We start from the raw sequence: 24,706 nt of genomic DNA, 5'->3' as shown, positions 1-24,706 counted from the left end.
TCTTTGTCAAACTGCAAATTGTCACACGCATACATATGTAACACTGTAATGGGACATTTAAGGGCGTAAGTAGTAGGTGTTGTTGAATCAGCAGAAACAAAAGAACTGTTAAGTCACTAAGAATGTCAAACAACCAGTTTGGCCGCTGCATTTTAAAAATGTAAAAACTTTCTGGCAGTTGCTGTCTCAGTGTTGGTGCCGTCAGTGGAGCTATCTGATGCGGCCCATGAGATCCTTTACATGATGATAAAGGTACAAACTGTCCGTTCCTTCAGACTCACAACACAAAGGAGCAACACGTCCTTCTGTTCTGACGGACTGCGGAGAGGAAATCAGGTTTGTGTGGCATTTTGTGAATGTATTAAGTCTGAAATAAGAGCATGAGTGGACTTTAACTCAGAAAACCATTCAGGTTTAATATTGGATACAATAAGATCATTTGAACTGACAGAGCTAATTATCTCTAATATATATGATCTGTTAAGTCTCTTATTTTCTTAATGTCTTGTGTTACTCATTGAATTGTGTTTGTATTAAAAAGGTAATAATATAACAAAATTGTTTTATTATAAGGGTGATACTGGTAGATACTAGCATATTTATATCACATTTGACACAATTATATTGTAGTTTTGTAGTAGAATATTTAAATCAGGCCATATTAAATAGATTATAGAATAAATCAAATCATATTTACATTGTTTTTAATTTATAATACATTCAATTTGTATAGCACTTTTCTAGATACTCAAAGAGCATTATTTTAGATATTCATTTAGAAGAGAGTAGTATTAAGTAACCCTCTTTCTGGAAACAATTATAATTTAATGTCAGATATACTTCTGAATATGAAGTATTAAACATGTAAACATAACTGAATTGCAAGAATTGAAATAATTTACTTTGGAAAGTATCAATCTGAATGTGGTGTTCAAAATGTTGCTTTTCAAAAACGTATGAATCCTTGAAAATACTTAAAATCAGGTTTTTTGATTTACAAATTAAATAGAGGAAAATTCAAACCATGTAAATAATCAAAATGTATATCCAGCTGCTTCCAAGATTGTTTTCTTCCCTTTCTTTTCTTTACTTTTTTTAAAAAGCAAACTGGCCTCGAGAACAATCTTTATTTTTACCATGTTTTCCTTCCTCCTGCATGTCAGCTGGCTATGGGTGGCTCCTCCTCCAAAAGGACCTTTCCCTGGCAGAAGAAGAAGAAGTCGCCTGTGAGCAAAACCTGGCGTCAGCTGACGAGGGCGCTACCCAATAAGAAACACAAGAAGAAGAGTAAACTGAACCTGGATAAACTGAACCTGGATAACCTGAAGAGGGAGAAGCGTTCCCAGAAGAGATTCTCACTTTCAACAGACAAGAAAGAGCCGATATCGCTGAAAAGACTGTCTCTTGGCAACATGAGGAGGGAGTCGACCGAGAGGGACGGAGGAGGGCTGGGGAACATAGGAGGGCGGTTAAAGAAGCTTTCTCTCCCTCTGTGAAGAGAGAGAATGAGACAAATGGACTGAAAAATGGAGCTGGAGAGATCCAAAGTAAAGAAAAAACAACCAATAAAAGAAGAAACTTGAATCTGGCAGAGAGATAAAAGAAAAGCTGTCAGTAAAAAGGCACCAGGAGTCAGAGATGTGTGTATCCAAAGGTTTTAATGGCGTCTCTGTCAGTTACTGAGGGCAGATTATCTCAAACACTGCGTTACTGTCATAAAGGCTCATTCCTATAAACATCTAACAGTTTTATTATAACATATTTCACCATAAAGCTTCACATCACCCATACTTGTCCTCTTTGCTCAGTCTTGTTTGATAAAAATTCATCTAGAATTCAAAAACATTTCTGGAGATCATCCAATAACCAATAATGACGAGCTTGATTTCCCTTTTTGTTTTTTTAAAGTTGCCTCTGCTGGCAAATCTGTTTAAGTGCACTGAGTTCTGTACATAATATCTACAATTAGGATGTGACCATAAATAAAAATTTTATATCACAACAAATTTACAAAAAAAGAATATTGTGTGTCATTCCAGCACAGAGACATTTTACACGACGCAAACACAACAGTGTTGGTGGCAAACAGTGACAACAAAAAATAAAAAATAAATCAAATCTTGAAGAAGAAACAGCTTATAACGTATGGTACTGCACCAAAAAAAAAAAGTTTTAACTTGTATTGCATTCAGGAACAAACAGGATTGTATCCATTAAATTACAAGTCGGTGTGTTCATGTTGATATTTAAGAGAAAAATTAACGACATGTGTATCTTCCACTTTGTTAAAATTATCTGAAGTGTTTCATACACTTAAAATATGTGGGGTAAAAACTATGAATAAAGTAAAATTTACAAATTTGTTAAAATTCGGTTTATGATTCTGGTTAAAAACAAATTGAGAGAAGTGTCACTGTACCACTTTCTACACTCTTAAACTTAATTAAATTCAGACTAAGGCTTTATTAATGTAAATAACGCATTAATAAAGCCTTTTAGAACAATTGGCCATTAATTTGAATAACAAATGAGTTGCCAGGTTGCTGTTTGCCCTCAGTGTATTTGGCTGCCGCTTGGTTAAGAGGTTAATAGTAAGTCATCATGTGGTAAATCCCTGATAGGTCACTTCAGTGCAAAAGTGCATCAGGTCTGTGTTTTAATAACTTGTTTACAAATTTTAAATCCAATAATCAAAACAAATAAGTTACATGAACAGCCAGGAGGCAAAGACAGTGACGGAGTGAAGCTTAAACAGGTGGAAGGATCTTTAATTAGATTAAATATTAAATTCTTAAGACACTGATGGATGCTCTGCTGCTTTGCAAGTGGCGAAACTGTCAAATAGATAGATATAGATAGAATACTTCACCCCTACAATCATTTGTATATCAATAACTCACCCTGTGTTACCTTCAATTCTGTAAATAAATTGTTTTCATCAAATGCCTCCACGGCAAGAAAATTCATAAAGAACTGGAGTAAACAGGCTGTTAAACTCTCACACACCTCATGCAGTATAATCCAAGTCTCATTCTTCCAGTGACACATCAGTGCTTCCCAACATTGCATTTTTACTAAAACCTTACTATTTTAAAGACTTCTGCATAAACAGTCTTGAGATTGCACAGGTGTGCTACGTCTGCATGTCCAGACAAGTAGGATATCATCAAGACTTTTCCTGGTGCATGCAGGAGAAACAAAGTGTTCTTCATGAATTCAATTCACAGGGTGATACATTGACAAACACATGATCATTTTGGGGTTGAAGTATTGCTTTAAAGAGGTTAAAAAACAGTAAATTAAACATCTTCCATAACCTGGCAACCCAAATGTTTCTTTCTACAACAGCCTGTGACCAATCAATAAAACATCAGGAAATGATCTATGAACCATGAGCCAATATTATTAAGTGGTTTCCTGCATGACCTTCATTGGCCTTGGCAGCGAAATGTGTTTTTCAGTGCTTCCATATACACAGCTGCCAGTTTATTAGGTACACCTAGCTCAAACTAAAGCAGTCCAGCACCAAATCATCATTAGGGAAGGTTCAGATGTTCAGTTTTTGTCTAAACTGTTTTCAATTCAAATGCATTCACATGTAGTTTGTGCTGCTGCTGAACTTTATTGCACCAACAGGTGTTTATATATAACTCATACCATTTATATCAATGAGGGCAGGTTAACAGGGGACACACCTCTCTATAAAGTTCAGCACAATTCAACAGCATCACTACTGCAGCCTCCTGATGATCTACGTCTCTATTAAACAGCTGCAACACGACCTGAACTTCACAGCCGTCATGATGGATTTATTGGTGCTGGATCAGTGCAGCTAATAAACTTACATACACTTGAATCCATCGTGATGAAAATAATTTGTGGCAGAATCTATTACTTGGCATTGAAAAGGGGGCATATTTGTGCTTTGCGACTTCCCCGCACACTTTGAGTCATTTCTTCCAGTTATTCAGTGGCCGTCAGTGCTGCTTCTTCTGAACTGGGGCTTCTCATTCGTGTCTCAACAGGAAATGAGCTCTCCAATGTCCCTCTATGTTGTTTAAATGGCTCTGAAATGGAGAGTTTATGTCCTTTTTGTCCGCTGAAGGTCGATGACGGAGCACAAACGAGCCGCTTGCTTCCGTTTAAATTAGGAGACGTTCACAGTCTTGTTGGCATCAAGTGAATTCTTCTGTGTGCTGGCAGCAGAGATATAAATCCAGTTTTTCTTTAAACAGTTTTTGACCTTGACACATGTCTGCTGGCTGAAGAAAAACAGGTCTCAGGGCTTGTTTACGTGTCCCTGCACAGATCTGTAGATTTCAGCGTCAAGTGTGTGGCTGCCATGTCTCGAGTTTGTTGAAAGTTCCTCCCGTTGTTTGAGTTAATTTCAGGTTTCTGAAGAGGCAGGGATGTCTTCTGAGCCGTCGCGGATGAGAAGCGCCCCATTGCTCTTTTCTGTCTGCTCGCTGATACGAGACTTACAGTTCTACAGACAGAGGTGGAGAGACAGATAAGGATATGAGGCAAGAGTTGAAATGAGGTAAAAGAATCAGGAGAGGGGGGAAAAAGGAAAAATAAGGAATGGGATTAGGTGAAAAGAAAGAAAACAAAAAGGGTTAGTCGTGTCCAAACTAGCAAAAAGAGCAGAATGACCTGAGAGAGTAAGATGTTAAAAACATGCATGTGTGTTACTGTGTTTCCAGCAGTTTTAGATGATTTCAAACGTTAATAAGACAAAGAAGCAATCACGGTAAAAACAGACAAAGCAGGCAGACAGATGGGACCAAACAAATCAGATGTAGGCAGATTGATGCATTTATTCATATTAGTTTTAACAATGTTTGTACAAAAATAAACCCAAAGCAATATGATTTCTGAAGTGTCTATAGTATGAAAATATGTATCAACACGTTGATTTACCTGAAATCTGAAGACAAAGAATATAGTTTTATATATATATACGGTTATCCCTTTAAGAGTACTAGTAGTTGATTATTTGCTATTATCCATGAGTGTCCAACTTTCTTTTAATTGTGTGAGTCAATGCATATTTTACTAATAACACATTTCAGATTCGCCCAAAACATCTCCCTTCTGCCTCCCACCCCTCAGGCCTCAGCTCGAATCTTAACGTCACAAAAAAAATATGTAAAACAATGTTTCATTGAATCAGTGTACACTCAGATATGCATGTGCACACACACAGGAACACGAGACCACACACCTGCACTTCCTGCTAACAGCAATAACAGGCTGCATGCGTGTGTGTGTGTGTGTGTGTGTGTGTGTGTGTGTGTGTGTGTGTGTGAGTGACAGAGCGCATGCCTCCAACATACACACATACCAGAGTAACAAGTCAGAGGAAATGTGGCAAGGATCACGACCCAGTGTAACCACCAGCACACATCTGGACTGGTTTAAGACTGAGCAACACGCGCACACGATCCGACACGCACATTAACAGAAACAGTACAGAGAACATGGAAACGTTGTGCATCCCATAAACTAAGTAACTATTGCATAAGACAAAAGGGTAATTCCAGAGAGAGCAATCTGTTTATAGTAAGAGGCAGAGTGACCATTAAGGCCTCGTTTTTGATCGAGGTCAGTCTTTGATGTTTCGCTAAGTTTGCCTCATGGAAACTTTGACGTCCTGGCTGGATGAACACACATATGTATGGAATTACATTGGTCTGCATGACAGGACACATTTTAAAATAATTTGCACACACACAAGTTAGATTTTGTGGAAAAATTATTATCAAAGACAAATAGTGAAATGGCCTACTCCAGTTCTCTGATTTGCTGAAATTGTGGCACACGATGTCACTCTGCAGGCAAACTGGAGAGTTAAGAGCAAGAGGCTTGGGCTGCTCTATATTAGAACAAAACTTTATAGCAATATTTATTTTATGCTATATGAATTGCAATATGAAATAAAAGCCTAGACTTTTCATCGCTATGGTAATCCAGGTACCCTAGAAACCAGTCAAATCTGCAGAGCTCATGTTTTGCTGTAGCAGATGCACCTGATCACTCTCCCATTCAGAGAGATTTCCACCTGATGCAGCCCCCGATAATAACCGTTTATCTCATATTAAGGTGGGTTGAATATGAAGACGGACACAATTCAAACAAGGCAGCACTGATCAAATAAGAATCAATATTCTGTAGATGCAGAGCCTATTTTTGGCTTCAAATGTGTTCAGAGACATACTTAAATGTATTTTTTAGCAGTTTTTCTCTTTGTTGTAGATCTATTCAGAGGCATTGTGTTCTGGGCTCATTGATTATGCCCCTTGGAAATCAAAAATTAACTGAAAGGTTCCACATTTATACAGATCTGAAAATTAGTCTGGTGATGGCATGTTAGGGTCCGGGGGCATGCACACCCAGAACAAAGATTTGTACTTTTAATTTTAAAGTAATTAGGCATCAATCTAGGGACTTTTCTGCCCCATGAAATACCATGGGGCAAAAGACACTGTGAGCAAGAGTTGAGAGTGCTTAAAGAGAGGGAAAATCACTGTGCACCTATGTGGTGTTGTTGACAGCAAACCAAAGGAATTATTGTGCATTAAAGTGATTTTTCTCAAAATAAATCACTTGCAAATATAATTTCAGTACAAAATCTCACTTAGATGGGTGCAAAAGTGCATGAATTGTCTGATCTATTGCTCAGAATTTGAGACACAAATATGATACGACTACTATGAATGTAGCGGAAAAAAACACTTATATCTGTAATTATACTCACAGTCCAGTAAATGTAAAACTTGGACACCCAAATGAATCAGAATGCTCATTTTTACTCTTTCAGTTCCTATGTAAGATGTTAATGAGTAATGGTAAGTTTCCATGAAAGACTTCCAGCAAGGACGCCTGTTTTACCAGAAGCAGCTACTTGATTCAAGTTTTAAAACATTGTTGGAGGAGAAAATGTGTCAGTTCGAAAACAGTGTAGTCCATCTATTGTTAAGCTGATGCGGTTACCATGACATTATTATGATGATTTGAAGTTATGGGACAGGAACTGAACGAAGTTAACACACTGAAGCGAGGCTTCCGGCTGAGCGGTGATCGGCTGCCGGTTTTGCTTTGCTCTATCATAGGTTAACCACAGACTCATTGTGTTACAGCACAGCATGTCAGTTTTAGAAATAATATTGTTTCATGTATACCACAACGTTAAGCAACACTTGCATGCTCTCTGACACAATTCAACAAAGCAACACTGCAGGACAGTTAGAGTTAATCATTGCAAACGTCTTTGCAATCACACAGAGCACCTAAAGAGCACAAGCATGTTTGTTTATATTTGGTTAAAACAGTGAATTAAAGCAGGACAGACAAAAAGCTTAAGTGTAATGACTTTACAGTTCTGCCGAGTACGACTTTAGTCTACAAACCACCACGTTTTAATCTAATGATGATTGCTTTGTCAAGGCAGCGGATCTCCTTGCAGTAGAATACAATAATAACTATCAGGTGCAATACATTTTTGATAAGCACGGCTCATTATTTCTGCTGTTTATTGATTTTCAGGACAGCATTGTGCAGTTTAAACTGATTTTGGACTGCGGAGCAACAGATTATTTCATTTAGGGTCGTGTGTCTGGCCACATAGTGCACTCAAATATTCACACAACTGTGTTCACTAGCTAGTCGTTAACTGCAACTGTCTGCTGTTTTATACTGTGCAGTGGATCTTTAGTGCTTTTTCATTGACAACAGCCGCCTGCTTTGGCCCAAAAACAACACTTTGAAAGCATTGAGAGCAACAAAACAGTAAAGTTGCAGTCAGACACCTAAAGAGCAGAAACTGAATATAAAGCTCTGTAAAGTTGGGGGATGTTAAGAATAATAATTCTCGGTAGGTTGATCCCATTGTTTTTTTTTTACAATTTCAGTTGCTACACTGTTCTTATATCGATTAAGTAAAAATAAGAGCCTTTAAGAAAGGTACAGAGTGGCTTAGTTCTGTCTTTTTTCAAATGTAATTTGCACCTGGATGTTGTTAAATCAGATTTTCTTTTATTTCAGTGAGTGAAAACTGATAATAATAATAATTATTATTATTCATAAGGTGTGAATAGCGACGCGGTCAGTTTGTCACAGTTATTAAAGTGTTTTAGTGGTGGTTGTCGTGTCGTACTCTATGTGGTAAACACATACAGTTAGTGTGGTTTCAACAGTTCTTAGTGCGAGTGGCTGTTTTGTTTGTGACTGCTGTCATCGGCTCCGTTGCTCTCAGACAGTACCTCGTGCTCCATGGTGTTAAAGTGAACCCCGGAGATGCTCTTGCGGTTGTCGCCCCGCCGGCACAGGCAGCACAGGATCTCCTTGAAGGTCCTCCTCATGTCCTTGTCCCTAAAGCAGTAGATGATGGGGTTGACAAAGGAGTTGCACTCGGCCAGCACCAGGCAATACTTCTCGTATCGCAGCACTTTGCACTCATCGCAGCCGAGGCCGTCGAGCAGCAGCACCACCAGGCCCGGTGTCCAGCAGATCACAAAGCAGCCTGTAGGGGGAGGGAGAGGGAGATGGAGGGTAAATAAGGTCATAGTAAAGCTTGTGATAACATTGGGAATAAAAATAAAAAGGTGTGGATAGTTGAGCAGATAAAATAGAAGGAAAGAAAATTAACAGACTGCAAACAGAGTTGTAAAGAATGTGAAGAAATGGGGGGCAAGCTGAGGGACAGAGGGAATGTACTGTAAATTCCTCTGCAGACAACACACACACAGACACACACAGACACACACAGACACACACAGACACACACAGGGTTTAGTCTGTATGATCAAATTTCATTATCATAATACTCGATTAGGCAGCTAAGGAATTCATTTGCAGCACGTTCAGCACTAACATATGCACAAGTATGAGCAACGGACGGAAATGTGGAGACGATGTGGTAACACACACTCTCACACACACACGATGTGTAATGCATTCCTCAGCCCCTCGCCACGACCTTAATTGTCACAACTACATGGTTAACCTCCAAACTACATCTAAAACCAAGTCTTAACTCTCCAAATTGAAATTTGAAGACAGCCAAAATACCTCACTCCCAAGGTCAAAGACTCAAGTTGGTCCTGAGTAAAAAAGATAACACACCCCACACGCTCTCAGCACTGTCATAAACAGTCAGTAAACCAACTATGCAGCTCCCTGTCAGGGCACGCTCAGGGTTTTCCTCACCCTCATCACATGCCAGAAGTGCCGATTGCCGGCTGCTGAGCGACGGCACAGAGAAGAGTAGCGTTTTTAAAACTTTGAGGAATTTAATCGAAAGTTCAAAATGGGAGAGCAGGAGCGAGGGAGGCTGGGAAAGAGAGCAGAGGAGAGAGGGCGCACGGCCAGTTCAGCAGAAAACAAGAGGGCATCAGCAGGAGAAAGAGAGGAGTGTGTGTGTGTGTGTGTGTGTGTGTGTGTGTGTGTGTGTGTGTGGGGGGGGGGGGGGGGGGGGGGGGTTTAGTCTTCCTTAACAAGTACAGACACGCTCAGGGAGGATCCTACATGGATGCAGTGTTCACATTCAGAGCCTGAAAGTCTTTGTCAGTTAATTCTCTGAAGATTCAGGCAAGCTTTTTCCTGAAAACTCTCTTTTGTATCTGTTATAAATGATAAAAAATAATATATACATGTGGTGTGTGTGGGTTTGTACAAATAGAAGGCCCCACAAACCAATCTCCAATCAGCTTCTCCAACATGATTTACCATCAGCCGCAGTAACATGGACACGGATCATTTCACAGGAGAGATTTTGGTTTTGTTTGTGCTTTTTCTTTGCAGGTTTGAAGTGAGCAGAGCTCTGTCAGGAATTTATACACACCGCTGTCAATCTATCTGAGCAAACCAACCAACCAGTCCTGCCCTGGTTGTTGAGTAACTAGCTTTAATATTGCATAGTAAATAGCAAATATTCACTAGTTATAGAGGGCTAAACATTTTAACCCTGATTACTTACAAATCAGCTGATCAATGATTATTTAACACCCAAAGGTTGTTTGTGTTTCCCACTATGAGGAGACAAAAACCACCACTGTTTACAGTAAACAAGGTCCTCATAAAGTCTGACTGACAGGTGCTTACATTGGTTGGCTTAAAAAATAAAAAAGTTAAATTGGGAAAAAGCGTGACTGAGATGCTGAATATTCACCAGATAACCTCAAACAGAAAAATGTTTTTTCATTAGAAACAATTAACAGTTTTTTTTAATTTATTTAGTCTAACTATGGCTTCACAGAGGTAATATAGAAACACACATGGATATTGGGAACATTTTTGGCTTCCTTTCCTTTTTTCTGCCATCTGCATGATAAACTGTATTTGTGTTGTGTCATTTTAAAATTAGATGGCTGCATCTGAGCCTGTCGAGTATGTAATTTTCTGTCATTACACCTGTTTTTTTTTTTTGCTAAGGATATCTATTGTGCTTGTGTTGTGTGTACTGATGTGAAAAACATGCTTTTTTTCTGTAGCACTTATTCCTCAAGATGCAATTTCTCCAACACTTGAATCATTTTCTCACTCCTTACAATAGATACTCATGGCTACTGATAGAGGTGGGGAAAAAAATTGATACAGCATAGTATCGCAATATTTTGCGTGGCACCTTGTATCGATTCATGGGCGCCAAGTATCAATTTTTAGCATTCCGACAGCCGATGGGGCTGTCAGTATTTTCACCGTTTTTGTTTCATTTCTGGATTCACTTCTTTAGGAATATACTGGAGATACTGGTATCATAGGAAAGTAGGAGATCTTAGGAATCTATAGGCATCATGTGCATAAGGATAGTCGGCTTTTTTATGTTTCATTCCAAAAAAATTCAGAGCCGTGAAGCTTAAAGTTGAGATAGTTTGATAAAATGCTGCAGTTGTTGTCGTCCTACATGTTTGATATCAGTTCAGTTCAGTTTGACTGAATACTTCGTTGGTCAGTCTGTGGGTTTGACTCTCATTGTGGAGAAATAAAAAGACTGAAGTGAGATGAATAGACTGAGAATTTTCTCTTATTTGACAAAACAATTCTTGATTGTATTGAATGCAGTTAAACAGTTAAATCGCAATATATTATATCGCAATACTCACCATAACGCAAAATGCTTAAAATTGCAATAATACTGACCGTAGAGCCACTTGGGATTCACACCTCTAGTTATTGAGTTCAAAACTATTAAGTGAAGGAACACAGTCTTGACTTCCTATGTTATGAATAAATCCTCATTAAAGACACACTCAGGTGTTTGTACGTGTTGTAGATGTGTTTTGTCAATCAGAAGAAATGATTTAAGTCGTGAGATTTGTGTGCTTTCTCACCCAGGATCATGGAGACGGTCTTCATCAGATTCAACACCGTCTCTCTGTGTCTCATCTGCGTGGTGTGCTGCGACATCTGCTTGCTCTTGTGCCTCACGTAGATGAAGATCCTGGTGTAGACGGCCACCATGATGGAGAAGGTGAGCAGGTTGAGCAGGCCCCAGAACACCAGGTAGCTGCGGCTGTACATCGGCGCCATGGTGGAGCAGTTTTCCAGGTCGCACAGGCAGTGCCAGCCCATGGTGGGGACCAGGCCCATGATGATGGCCACCAGCCAGATGAACACGATGATGACGAAGACACGCCGGGTGCTCATCTTACTGTGCAGCTGCATGTTGAAGATGGTCTGGTGGCGCTCCACGGCCACGGCCAGCAGGTTGAGGACCGAAGCCGTGAGGCTGGTGTCGATCAGACCCTGTCGCAGGAACCACCGGTACTTGGTCAGCTTAATGGTCCAGGGACCAGTATGGAACATCAAGTGGAGGTAGGAGACACCTGGAGGAGGAGAGAGGAAGGTTAAATAACTGAGAAATAAAAACAAGAGCTGCAGGATAATTCATAATATTACTGTGTTGTGTTTAGGGTTGCAAAGGGGTGGAACATTTCCAATAAGCAGAAACTTTCCATGGGAAGTTAAGCTGGGGAATTTGGGAAATATTGAAAATCAAAAAAACATGACATTTCAACAGAAAACTTTATCTTTACTTTTTAAGATTTATTTTATTGAACAATCAATACTTTCATTGAACAACAAAAACATGAATGTTGAGTTAAATATTTCTCATCCCCAGACCCCACCCATTTAAAAATTAAGTAGTATAAAAAAAAGTCCCATTCAACATGTAAATGAATTGAAATGTGATTGAGGAATAGCAGATATTCATGTGTACTTCCATGAAATCTGGTTGTTTTAGTCAAGATTATGCTCATGAAATATATTTTCCCCAACTATATTTAAGTTCCCTGTTAAGGGCCAACCTTCAATTTAGTTAATTCCTGGTTTATTCATATTTATTCTTATCAATTCCTGTTAATTCCCATGGAAAGTTTCCAACTGAAAAATTTCCAGAATTTTGCAACCCTAGTTGTGTTCAAGGAGTGGGTTGCATTTTAGGATTGTTGGTTTGACATGGATTGACATGGAAAAAAATGGTTTGACATTTTTAATCACCTATCCAGTTTATATTTGCAAGCCCTAACAGCTATGACTGCAGAAACAGGTGACAAAGTTGGAATAAGTGTTATTATAATATAAAACAATGGGCCAACTTGTCTGAAAAGAAACAAAACCTTCAGCATTAAAAAGGTGCATTTTACTCCTTCAGAGATAAAAGTTTCATGCCCGATGTTATCACATTTGTTGCCCAGATGCCACTTTTCATGACGCAGCCTGTGTGTGTGTTGCAACAAATATGTAAGTTGAGACAGAACTCAGCTAACAAGAAATGGCAAAAAACAACCCTGTCCAAATGCTTAAAAAAATTAACTTTCTTTATAACATTAAACAATATCATGATGCGATTGGAAGCTAGTTTGTAGCAGAGAAGAGAGCAACATTTGTGGTGTGGTTAAAAACAGCCAGTTTAAATGTAGCGTGTACCAGTCTTGTAGTACGAACCACATCTTATATTAAACTGTGTGAAGAAGGCAGCCGAGTTGCCTGACAGGTCGTAAAACTTTTTTTAAAAAAGTATGGGGATGCACAGTGCTGAGAGTCAGAGAGTAATTGGTGAGATAATCTTTATATGTTTCATTTTTATTTTTTTTTACATTTTTTTGTCTATTAAAAAGGTGACATTCTGCAGTAAACCTACTTGAACACAGTGTGCTCAAGTACAAAACCAACACAAGTAAAAATCTGGTTATCGATCATAACTAATATTTTCACCATACCTGAAAAAGTGTGATAAAAAAGTAAGGGCAATGTGGCCTAGTATTATTTAATAAAAAAAAATATATGTAAGTACTTGTGTGCAATCTGAACGTTTTAGAAGTTGCAGGCAAGATGGAATATTTATGATTTCTGGTACCTTCTATGGCCTTTTTTTTTAAAATTAATTCAATGCTTTTAGACATTCAGATATCCTCAAATGTGTATAATTTTGAGATGTGACAATGCAGTTTAAATTTAAATAGTCACATTCAAATAATTTGTCCGACTCTTTGTTACAACCAGAACACATGAAACACAGTAGTACCTGAGAAGAGGTCAGCCAGAGCCAGGTTACCCAGCAGGTAATAGATGGGGAAGTGAAAGCGTCTGTTTTTTAAGATGGCGCCTATGACCAAAAGATTGGAAAAGATGACGATGAAGCAGACCGTCATGCCCAGAGTGACGATCACATAGTCCCGGTTGCGCCAGTGGTCGCTGATGTTCTTGCCGCTCTTCTCGTAGAAAAACTTGACGCTCTTGTTGTAGTAGCATCCTACAGTGTCGTCACTCTGAGTATCCATGTTCAGATATCTGGGGGGTGAACAGCTGGAAAGGACGGAGAGGCGAGCGGCGCTGTACACAGGAAGCAGAGGGGAAGGTCTAGGGTGTCATTCAGACTCGCCCTCTCTGGTGGGTTGGCGATCGGCATGCCATCAGCTGGACCGGTGAGGACTGGAGGGACTCCACTGGTCTTCAATCTGTGGAATAATGAATCTTTCATTAAAATGTAAACCTTTAAATCCATATTTTAACTGACAATATCCGCAAAATTCAACAATATCTAACCAGAAAAATAAGCGGCCGATCAGCCCACAGTCGAGTTCACAACAGTCAATTCAAGTTTGATCGGGAAACTATCATGCATTAACTATATGGCTGAACTCATCATTACAGTATTATTTAAAGGGGCGGTGCTGTCACTTTTGATTTGAAATTAAAACTAGTACATTTTATTCACATAGCCTCAAATCATAGATACGTCTCATAGGGCTTTACAGCGTCAACAGCAGGGATATTCTATTACAAATTAAATTGGGCCAAGTTTAAAACCATAAAATGTACATGGACCAGACGTTTTCAGCTGCCTGTTTAAAACCCGTCTGTCTGCTTCTGTGTGTGTGTGTGTGTGTGTGTGTTCCAGGGTTTACCCAGCCATTATAAAGCTTTGGTGCAGCACCCAAGCAGTTTTGGGCATCAACTAGGTTAAGCCAAGTGAGCAAAAAAACATTTTGAGGCCATCAAAACTAATTAAAATGACTTTCCCCAGATCTAATGGTTGTAGTTGGTCAAAGTGGACTTCTTTAGAAAGTTTGTCTTTAAGCTTTTTGGGTGTTTATTTATTATCTACTTTCCATGTTATTGTATACATAAGAGTCATGGAAAAAATTATTAGACCACCCTTGTTTTCTTCAAAAAAACATTTAGTTGTACTTGGCATTAAAATGTACATTTGTTTGGACAAATATAATGATAACAAAAAAAGTAGCTCATAAGAGTTTAATTTAAGCTGATATTTTTTTACATTACATATACATTTTAAGTGGTTTTCTTGATAATGATTTTGGTTGTTATCAAGAATACCATGGAAAATGGCTAGATCTACAAAGAAAAATGACTTTTTTTTTAAAGCACCAACAAATATGTGCAATCACAAACCGCAGTGATACTACGTTTTTGTAATGGAACATTTCCTCAAATAGTATAAAACTGACATGTCTTGCACCACCTGATGTGTCCTCTTATAAAGTAATAATAAACCCCAAAGACTGCTCTCCTGTTGTCAGTCCTCGGGTCTTCATAAAATGCCACAACAGCGATTCCTGAGTTGAGATCACTTTGGTAACCCCACTAAAGTATGTACCTCAATGGCCTTAACGCACATGAGGACAAGTCTTTCATACACTCACATGCCACTTTATTAGGTACACACTTCACCTATGAAGGTGGTTGGTGTGGTGTGTTCAAAGATGGTCTTCTGCATACCTTGGTGGTAACGAGTGATTATTTGAGTTATTCTTGGCTTTTTATCATCTTGAACCAGTCTGGCCTCTGACCTCTGGCATCAACAAGGCATTTACAAAGCTTAGAGAACTGCCGCTCACTGGATACTTTCTCTTTTTCGGATCGTTCTCTGTAAACCCTAGAGATGGTTGTGTCCCAGTAAATTCAGCAGTTTGTGACATACAGAGACCAGCCCATTCAAAGTCACTTAAATCATTTTTTTTCCTCATTCTGATGCACAGTTTGAACTCCAACAGCTTGTCATCACCATGTCTACATATCTAAATGCATTGAGTTGCTGCCATGTGATTGGCTAATTAAATATCTACATTAATGAGCAGTATACTTCATAAAGTTGCCGGTGTGTGTAAGCAAATGAGTAAACGTAGCCAGCCAAAGATGTTTTATTAAATATAAAAACAGCACATGACGTTTGATGCAAACAACAAAAAGTGCAGCTAGGGGTGTGCCATATCGTATCGTCACGATAATATCGGTATATTTTTTTATGGTTAAAAAAATGCATATCATTATATTGGCAACGTTCCTACTTCTTGATGTAGTGGCGTAAGGTTGAGTGTCTGTCACCAGTCAGTCAAACCCCGACCCTCACCTCTCCGTCCTCTCGTCCCAGACATGCGCGTGCATTCACACACTTACACAACTGAATACACCGAGCTGCCCTCCCCAATAAGCTTGAAAACAATTGAAGCATGATAGAGAAACGTGCCGACCTGTCTGTATCAGTCCCAAATCCTCATCATCTCTCCGTGTGCGTCTGTGTGAGCGCACTAGCTGAATTAAATACTATGAACTAGTACGGGCATTATGCCGTTTGTTAGCCACGAGCTAACATTAGCTAACAATTAAAGTTGTTTTAATCACAAAAAGCTACTTACTCCCTGTCGCTAAACACATGCAGCTTTCAAAATAAGAGCACAGTGTGTTAAGAGAATTCACCACAGAATTTACAAGAAAACTGTCAAAATAAGATGCCTTAAATAAAACATACAAGAACCTTTATTCTCCTTTACAAAATTTCATTAAAATATGCCCAATATCGTGATATTCTTTTAGGGCCATATCGCCCACCCCTAAGTGCATCTAACTCATAAACCTGACAAGTTCAAAATTTTTAAACGCCATAAACCAGAAAATCTTGATAAGCAGCAACAGCATTCACTAGTTATTATCATATTACAACTGAGCTCAGTGAACAAGTATCTCTACAAGTCACGACAGGAACATGGAAGGCTTTGTGAGTGTGATGCTGTAATTAAAACCAACCAGAGCTCAGGGTAGAACTTCAATCCAAGACACGCAGTCATAATGTGGTCAATAACAACATGCTTTAATCCTCTATTTACAGTAAACTGGTACAGGCTGCATGGTGCGTTTTGAGTCAACAACTCTCTGACATTCTCCTTTTTCCTGTGAAAACCAGCGCAACACGACGACAAGAACTGTACCGCCGGCTCAGAGCTCGAGTCTCTCTCAACAATGGAAACAGCAGAGCAGCTCCCTACAGCAGAGACACACCTCACAATTACACAATCCAGCTATGTAACTCAATCTCAATCCAAACATGCACAACACACACACACACACACACACATGCAGGGAGGGAGCCTCAGTGACCCACTCTCCTACTAAGGGTGTGTGGAGAGAGATGCCAAATCAAAAACAGAAAAATGTGGAAAGAGTGAGAACTTAAGAGGCTCAAGTAGGAAATGATGGATGAGACACAACTGCATGAAAAGGGTTTGATTAAAAGGGTTTGAACGATGTAAAACACTGGAGGGAATGCAACAAAATAAGTGTTTGTGGTGTGTGTGCATGCAAATGTGTGTCTCAACAATGCCAACAAGTTCTTGTTCGTGCAATGAGCGGAGAGGAAGTGAGAGGCTTTTCTTCCATTTCCCCTGCACGTCGATGTCCCCGTCTGAGACACAAGACATCAATCAAACACTTGTACTACAGTCAATCTTTGACCCCGGGCCGTGTGCACAAAGTCGACCCATTTCCTCCACCACATCAGGACACACCTATGGAGGCTTCTCATTGCTTTACAGTTCCCTTTCTTTGTATCCTCTGTCCATCATGTGTTTAAGCACCAGCTTAAGGAGATAGAAACTCAAGCATTTATGCTGCTTTGCATTAAAATTATGCCTCAGGGTTGCACTTTTTATTCACCACATATCTTAAAAACATGTTGGAGAATCTCAGGGGAAATCCATACAGGAAGTGTATAATTCCTGACAAAACATAAACACACCCATTGTTTTGTATGTTACAGGTTGATTCGGGATGTCTGACCTTCTCTCTGCTCATGTTGATTCTAATAACTCCACAAGAGTTTGGTTGATAACCAGTTTTGCCAGTTTGGTGTCATGGAGGAGCGGAATGATTTTGCTGAGCTGACATTTGTCCTTGTGACATGTTCTGGCAAAGTAAAAACCTGTACTGAAGGTGTCACAGCGCTGAATCTACCGGTTGCATTAGTAATAAGATATATCACCATGTGCAAACATATTGTGGGTTACAAATGGAGTAACGGTTCACACCAAAACAAACCAGACTCATAAATAGGACGACAGATAAGAGGAAATGTATGTGTTTTTGATTCTGGGGTGAACTGTCCCTTTAATATCAAATTGGTTTGGAAGTTTCTACACCAACCCTGACCTCAACTGAGAATATCTACAGATCAGTGCTGATCTGACTCCAGTGTTTCTTTTTTTTTTTTTAATTTTTAAATTTCTACATTTAAAAATTGGGACTGTTTTTTTTTTTTTTTTTTTTTTACTTAAAGGGGTCTCCACCAATTTTGCACATCACAGTCCGTTTACAGTTCTTTATAGGTTGAAAAAAGCTGTATGCAGCTCAGCCTGTCACAATATCCACATTTAGTTGGACGACATTTGGTCCCACAAATAATAGGGATAAATTGTATTATGAGGCAATTTGTTGCCACTGATAGAATCATAATATGAGCTCAAAATAATACAAGTACACCCTTTTTAATGGTCAAGTTGCATTTTGGGTAATGTGTGCACCAGGATTTGACAAGAAAGACAAATGTATGAGATCAAATAGATTTTGATCCCTTGTTTTTTAAATTGTCCAAAAATGTTGTTATAAAAGTGCAATGGGAAATCAGTGGTTGGTCTTTGAGGCAACATGAGGCCAGAAAGGTCTGAATTAAATAAAAACTTTTATACCAATTTTAGATAGAATTTCATCCCACTAAATTTCTTTTTTACATTTAACATTTGATAACGTTGGCTTGTTTTTGCTAGGTGCCTTGAAGAATTTGTTAGTTCATCAATAATCAGACCACCCACATATTTTCAGATATTGACTGAAAAATTGTTGCATTACACAGTGCAACCTGGAGGCTGAAGCCTTTGCAAAGTGCACTGAAGCAAGATACTCAAACAGACAATCAAAGCAACCACAAAGCAGTCAAGTGATTTAAATGTAACTTCTGTATCAAAGGTCACAAAACAAAGTGCGATAAACATCTAACTGCTCTACTTCAGAGCGTATAAAAGACCTGAAGTCTTTCTTTACCAGTTTGATGCAGTAGCTAAAAAAGGATGACAGATGCACAGGAGGACAAAACCAACTTCAAACTCTGAATATACTGTGTACCTTTAGGTGACATAAGAACATGTCTTCAACAACTGGGATTTTATTCAAACGTGCATGAAACCAGAGAGATTACGTGGCTACAGGTCTCAAACACGTGCAGCTGCAAACACAGGATGTGGAACCACCACGACCAAATCCTGACAGAAACCCTGCTTTCATTATACAGCCTATTCTCTCATCACATGCTCTCACAGCTGTTTTCAGCTAAAAAGCTGCAAAACCAAACTGTATACTACCAGCCTAGCTCCAAACAGCAGGCAGACAAAGGTGAGAACTAGTTGGTGAACACAGAGGCACATTTAACAGAACACGCTGTTTCATAAGAGCTGGAGGAGACCAAAACAATTAAAGTGTGTTTTCCAGTGTTTTCAAGACACATGCTAATAGAAACAGTTTGCTTTCTTGCCAAGAGTTAGACAACTAGACTGATATCCCTCTCATTTCTTTACAGTAAAAAAAATGAGGCTCCGAACAGAAGCCAGCAAGCTTAGCTTAGCATGAAGACCGAAAGCAGGGGGAGAAGACAGCCTGGCTCTGTCCAAATGAAGCTAAATCTGGCTTAATTAACATTTTATATAAGTTTAACCAGTTTGAAAACAAAGTGTAGCCAGAATTACTACCTTGAAGCTTCACAAACAGTCCAAGCTTCAAATGTGGATGTTGCTGCAAACAACCTACAAATTCTAAATCATCTTTAACCAAGCAGCTCAGATCTACACAATCATCACAATTTCTAGGTTGACACCCAAGATTAGTGTCACCAATTCAGCATCTGAGCAAGTGTGAAATGTGGTCACAATCTCCCCTTCTGGTCATGAGTTATGGTGTTGATTAACGACCAGAAAAATGTTTTTTAATATCACATTGAAGTTGACCCTTTGAATATAAAACACCATCACTTATACATATCCTATTACACATTTGCATGAAATGTAGTCACAATTAGTGTATGAATTCTTGAGTACTGGCTAAAAAAGTAGCTTGGTAGGTTACAGTGACCTTGACGGTTGATGTCCAAAATCTAATCAGTTCATGTTGAGTAAAGTTGAAGTTTGTGCCAAATTGGAAGAATTCCCTCGAGGCGTTCTTGAGATATCACATTCATGACAATGGGACGTAGAGATGGACGGACAAACAACTCAAAAGCACAATGCCTCTGGCCTTAGCTGTCACCTGCAGAGGCATAAAAACGACTTTGGCTCTGAGGTGTTGTCAGACAACAATTGGAGGCTCCAAGAAGTTAACGGTTGTGGCCAAGAAATAGTCCAAGTCCACACATAACAACGTTACACTTCAGTTTTTCAGCAAACTGAACAAAGGAGATTCTAGCTGCCACCCTAAATTTGACTCATAGACATGAGAGTGGTGTCAACTTTCTCATCTACATCTGCCAGAAAAAGAATCAGCTTATTTCCCCAACTGCTGAACTACTTCTTTCTTTCGAAACGTAATCCATGAACAGCATGTTAATTGTTTAAGCATGATCCAGAACTTATTTTGAATTGATACTAAAAACATGAACATCACATTTTTAAAGAGATCTATGCGATCTGTCAGATTAATGTTTAATTAAAGCATTTCCAGTGCAACTCAGTAAAACTTCATGGTGCATCTGTAATCATGACCTTCATTGCGTTTAAGCCGTTTCTCCCCTCCCGTCATATTTTCTTTGCTGACTCTGGAGTTCACTTGTGTGGCTCTAAGACGACTGCATTTGCATGACTGTGTGTTTTCATGCATCATATGTCTGTTTGTGTGTGAACGGACTGGGCTGAATCAGTAAACACCAGTTTGACTGCAAACCGGTCATTACCAGAGCAGCCACACCCGAGTCTCTTCTTCTCCCTCCTCCCCTCCCTCTTCCTCGCTCTCGCTCTCTGAAAGTTGAGCCTCAGCACATCAACGTCAGCCAGCAACAGGAAAGATTTACACACACATCTGTGACTAAAACCAACACTGCTGCAGAGGTGGTATAGTCTGCTCTTTGTGACCTCTTATTCCAGGTAGAAAGAGAAATTCTGTTCATCTCCCCAGCCGTGCTCTCTCTGGGCGTATTGGATTTAATTAACTTTTATCTTCCAAAGCGGCTCCATCCAGCTGTGAAGCATCGACATGCAACTAGTGGGACTGACTCTATGTCATCTGCATAATGATTAACTTAAGCTATTTAATCATAGAGACACATGCAAAGACACTTCCTCTTTTACCGCACAAGGACACCAACGTGGTCGATCTAACAAAGAGGTCTCTCTTTTTTTTGCACCAAAGGCTCCAGAGCAAACTTACACACATGTTGGAAAAGAATAAAAAATATACCTATAGTTGCAGTGCATCTGAACTACTGTACTGAGGGAACATTTTAAATTAATAACCTTATATCAAATACTTTGGAGACACTGTCATGAATAAAAAACAGCTAAATATCATCTATAAAAAAATAATTTTATGGCTATGAATTTAAATTTCTTACGGCAATATCTTAGTCACTTGGCCTTTAGGAAATCCCCGGTTTAGGTTGTATTACAGGGAAGATAAAAAAATTGTCAGAATGAGTTAATTTCCTTCAGTGGGTTTACCTGTCGCCTGTGTTATGGTAGAGATAAGGTCCGTGGTGGGGAGAGTACGGAAAATCTTTACTCATAAAAGAAAAATCAAGAAAGAGTATTACCATCTGATAATCCCACTCAAGTAAAATAATAAAAGTACTTGGTCAATAAACTCAAAGTTTAAGTTACTTTGTGTTTTATTATTAGTGTGTGCCAGCCAAAGACCTTTAGAAGTAATTTCATGCAGGTCCAAAGTCAAATTTCAAGTCTTAGGTCAATGATCTGAGTCAAGCCTCAAGACTCAAAGCTAGGCTATAGTCTAAGCCAAGTTTCAAGTCTTTGCTTAAGAGTCTGAATCAAGTTTTTAGTCCTTTTTGGAAAAGTAAGGTTACATTAGCTGTGGATCTGGTTAGAAACACAGGGTTATTCCGGGGGAATGCACTTTGTTATTTCTAATTTAGCCATTTCTGCTTAAAATAAAAATCACAAAAAGACATTTTACATGAGAGTATAGATAAGATCGCTTTAAACCATCCTTCTTCCTAGCAGCCTGGCCTGCTGTTGTTGCCTGAATCTGTTATCTTGATAAAGACATGCAGCCAACCAGGCCACTTGCTTTGATATGAAGGTCGCTACACATGATTTGCCTTTTTCACTAGCACAGGCACCCAATACAATAGGATTATTCCTGAAGCATGAATGAACATAATCTCTTCAACATAAAGAATAATTGTGGCAATAACACAGGAAGCCTTTTTAAAAAGGGAGACCTGTGCGTCACACATAAAGCCCAGCGGGACTGTTTTATCCTCTCATATTTGCTCTCTCCCAATGTGCCTCAGAAATGATTGTTTCCTGAATAAATACCAGCTAATAGCCTCCTGAGTGAAAGTCAAGAGCAGTTTAACAGGAAACTTTCTTTTCAATGAATTCACCTTCAGGCATCACTAAAAAACAAAGGGCAACCAATGTGAAGGAGAGAAAAGAAAGCCAGACATGGCGCCGGAAGAGGATTCCGTTAACATATCAGAATCAACCCAGAGATCATCTGACATTATGTTTAAACAGTGTGGAGCCTTTATTTGTTCTGCAGACTAAGTACACTTTTAATTAGCCGTTAATGGAAAAGGAAAGTATTTCTGTTGATGATGCAGATTGGTTTCTCACACGTACACCAGTGGCACAGTGTGTGTTAGAGTTAGTAAAACAACCAAGCCTTAAACTGGAAAGGTGTTTACTTGATTTTCTCTATAATGCATTTGCCCAGCTTATCAATATCTAGAATGAGCATATGTGTATTTGGGGACAACATGATGTTGTATTGAACTATACTATAAAGAAAATAGTTACTATATGAAACTGCTCACAACCAGGTCTGTGGGGCATCTTGACTGACTGGGTCATAACCTCCGGAGAGAGACATTTTCGTTGATTATTGTCAATTTGTTTTGGTTTTATTTATCTTTTAACACCAAGAGCGAAGTGTTATCTCATCCCATTACACTCAAGAGAAGGCAGACATCTCTGCAGCCAATACTCACATCAAAACAATCTGGATTGGTAAACAGGTAAAATAAAATGTGTGTATTTGACTGTCCCTTTGAGAACTATTCTGTTTTATAGCACTATAAACTGAATTTCTAGTATTTTAGACTGGCGGTGTGGCAAAAACCACTAAATTTAAAGACATTAATTTGGGCTCCAGGAAAATGTGATGAGCTGTTTTCACCATTTTCTCATAAACTGAACTAGTAATAAATGGAAAAGAAATAAGCCACAGCTTAGTCAATAATGAGAATAATCATTAGTTGCATGTTTTGTACATTTCTGACCCCCAGGATTGGAAAGTTACACTTTGTGACAGTGTCAACAATACCTGAACAGTTTGACCTTCAGCATGGCAGACTTTATTGCAGGGCTAGTCTGCCCTGCACTGGATTGCATTAGATTGAGCAGGTAACAAAAAAACAACTGGTAACACCTGCGCCGTAAAGTGTGAATCATAAAAAGGCATATCGTTATTTGTCTATCCTGCCTGCAACTAAGACCCATAGGTGAATCATTTATGCGTCCTGAGTGGCATTTACTGCCAGGATATGTGCCGTGGTTACACCCAAATGAGACACCACAACTGAAATATCTTGCGCGAAAGAAGATAAAATCTGTTTTTCTAGAAGATAAGTCAAATGTCGCAAGGTTGCGTTGTCGAGATGGGATCATTTCTGAGAAAGGGCATTACTGAGGATGTTCATAATGAACTCCAGACTGCTTCCACGCCGCTTTGAGACAGTGCAGATGCCTCAGCATGCTGATGGGAGACCCGAACAAAGCGCACGAACGCACTTCAACTCCTTGTCTTCTGCAGCACTTCAAACTACATTTAAGATTAATTTAAAATAAAAAATAAAAAATGCATAGAGAGAAAGAGGGAGAAAAGTCTTAACTCACCTATGTTTTGTCTGTGAACTTGTTTGTCAAGTAAATCCAGGCGCGAGTCCTCGTTGAGTTGAAACAATGTGCCTGAAGACTTCGTACCTGAAGTCACCACCTCTTGTGCACGTTCAACGCTCTCTGAGCACAAAGGTGAACAAAAAAAACTCCGACAATGACAGAAAGAAAACAATCGTTATTCTATCGGTTTCTACCGAGGCTCCATTCCAGTCTCTCTTTTTTCTTTTATTCCGACAAACTTGGTGGACAGTGTCCGTCACCTGTGTTTGGGCTTCTCTTTTGCTTCCGGTAGTTTGAGCGGTTGTTACCTGTGCGGAGTGATACGCGTTGAGTCCCGGGGGGAGCAGAAAGGGTGCGGCACGATCCTCCTCCGCTGCTGCTGCTGCTGCTGCTGCTGCCGGTTCTCTCTCTCTCTCACAAAGGAGCGGGATGGTTTGCTGCTCCTGCCAACCTGAGCGCTGTGGTCCCGCCCCCCTCTGTGGGCAGCCAATGAGAGTGGGGCAGGGAGTGATTGACAGTGTGGGCAGGGATGATGTTGTTCAGGCGGGTTTATATGATTTTCATAGTTGTGGGAGGTGAATAATTGATGCCCAAGGTTAGCTGGAGGTTAGGACTGTGTCTCCCTGTATATTGCTTTAAAAGGGAATATTTTTTTTGTAAAATAGTGATCCCATACAGCAGCTACTCAGCAGAAAAGAGAAAAACAAAACTGCCCACACTGTCCCATGATCACAACATGTAAAAATAAATAAATAGGCTAAATAAATAAATAAATGACAGTACTAGTAATA

At 39.3% G+C, this 24,706-nt stretch overlaps 1 protein-coding gene across 1 annotated transcript; it reads right to left on the bottom strand.

The window, feature by feature from the left end:
* Positions 1-1,757: 1,757 nt before the first annotated feature.
* Positions 1,758-24,284, bottom strand: lpar2b (lysophosphatidic acid receptor 2b). The gene is made up of 6 exons (XM_059333254.1): positions 24,224-24,284; positions 23,913-24,035; positions 13,529-13,961; positions 11,331-11,825; positions 8,262-8,521; positions 1,758-4,486 (listed from the first exon to the last, which is right to left on the bottom strand). The coding sequence occupies exons 3-6, from the start codon at positions 13,782-13,784 to the stop codon at positions 4,388-4,390; spliced, it is 1,110 nt and encodes a 369-aa protein (XP_059189237.1). The 5' UTR covers positions 13,785-13,961; positions 23,913-24,035; positions 24,224-24,284; the 3' UTR covers positions 1,758-4,387.
* Positions 24,285-24,706: the final 422 nt, after the last annotated feature.

The sequence above is a fragment of the Centropristis striata genome, chromosome 1 (genome assembly GCF_030273125.1).
Source record: "Centropristis striata isolate RG_2023a ecotype Rhode Island chromosome 1, C.striata_1.0, whole genome shotgun sequence".
Taxonomy (NCBI): Eukaryota; Metazoa; Chordata; class Actinopteri; order Perciformes; family Serranidae; genus Centropristis; species Centropristis striata.
Note: the sequence above shows the minus strand (reverse complement) of the source record. Positions and strands in the feature narration are given on the sequence as shown.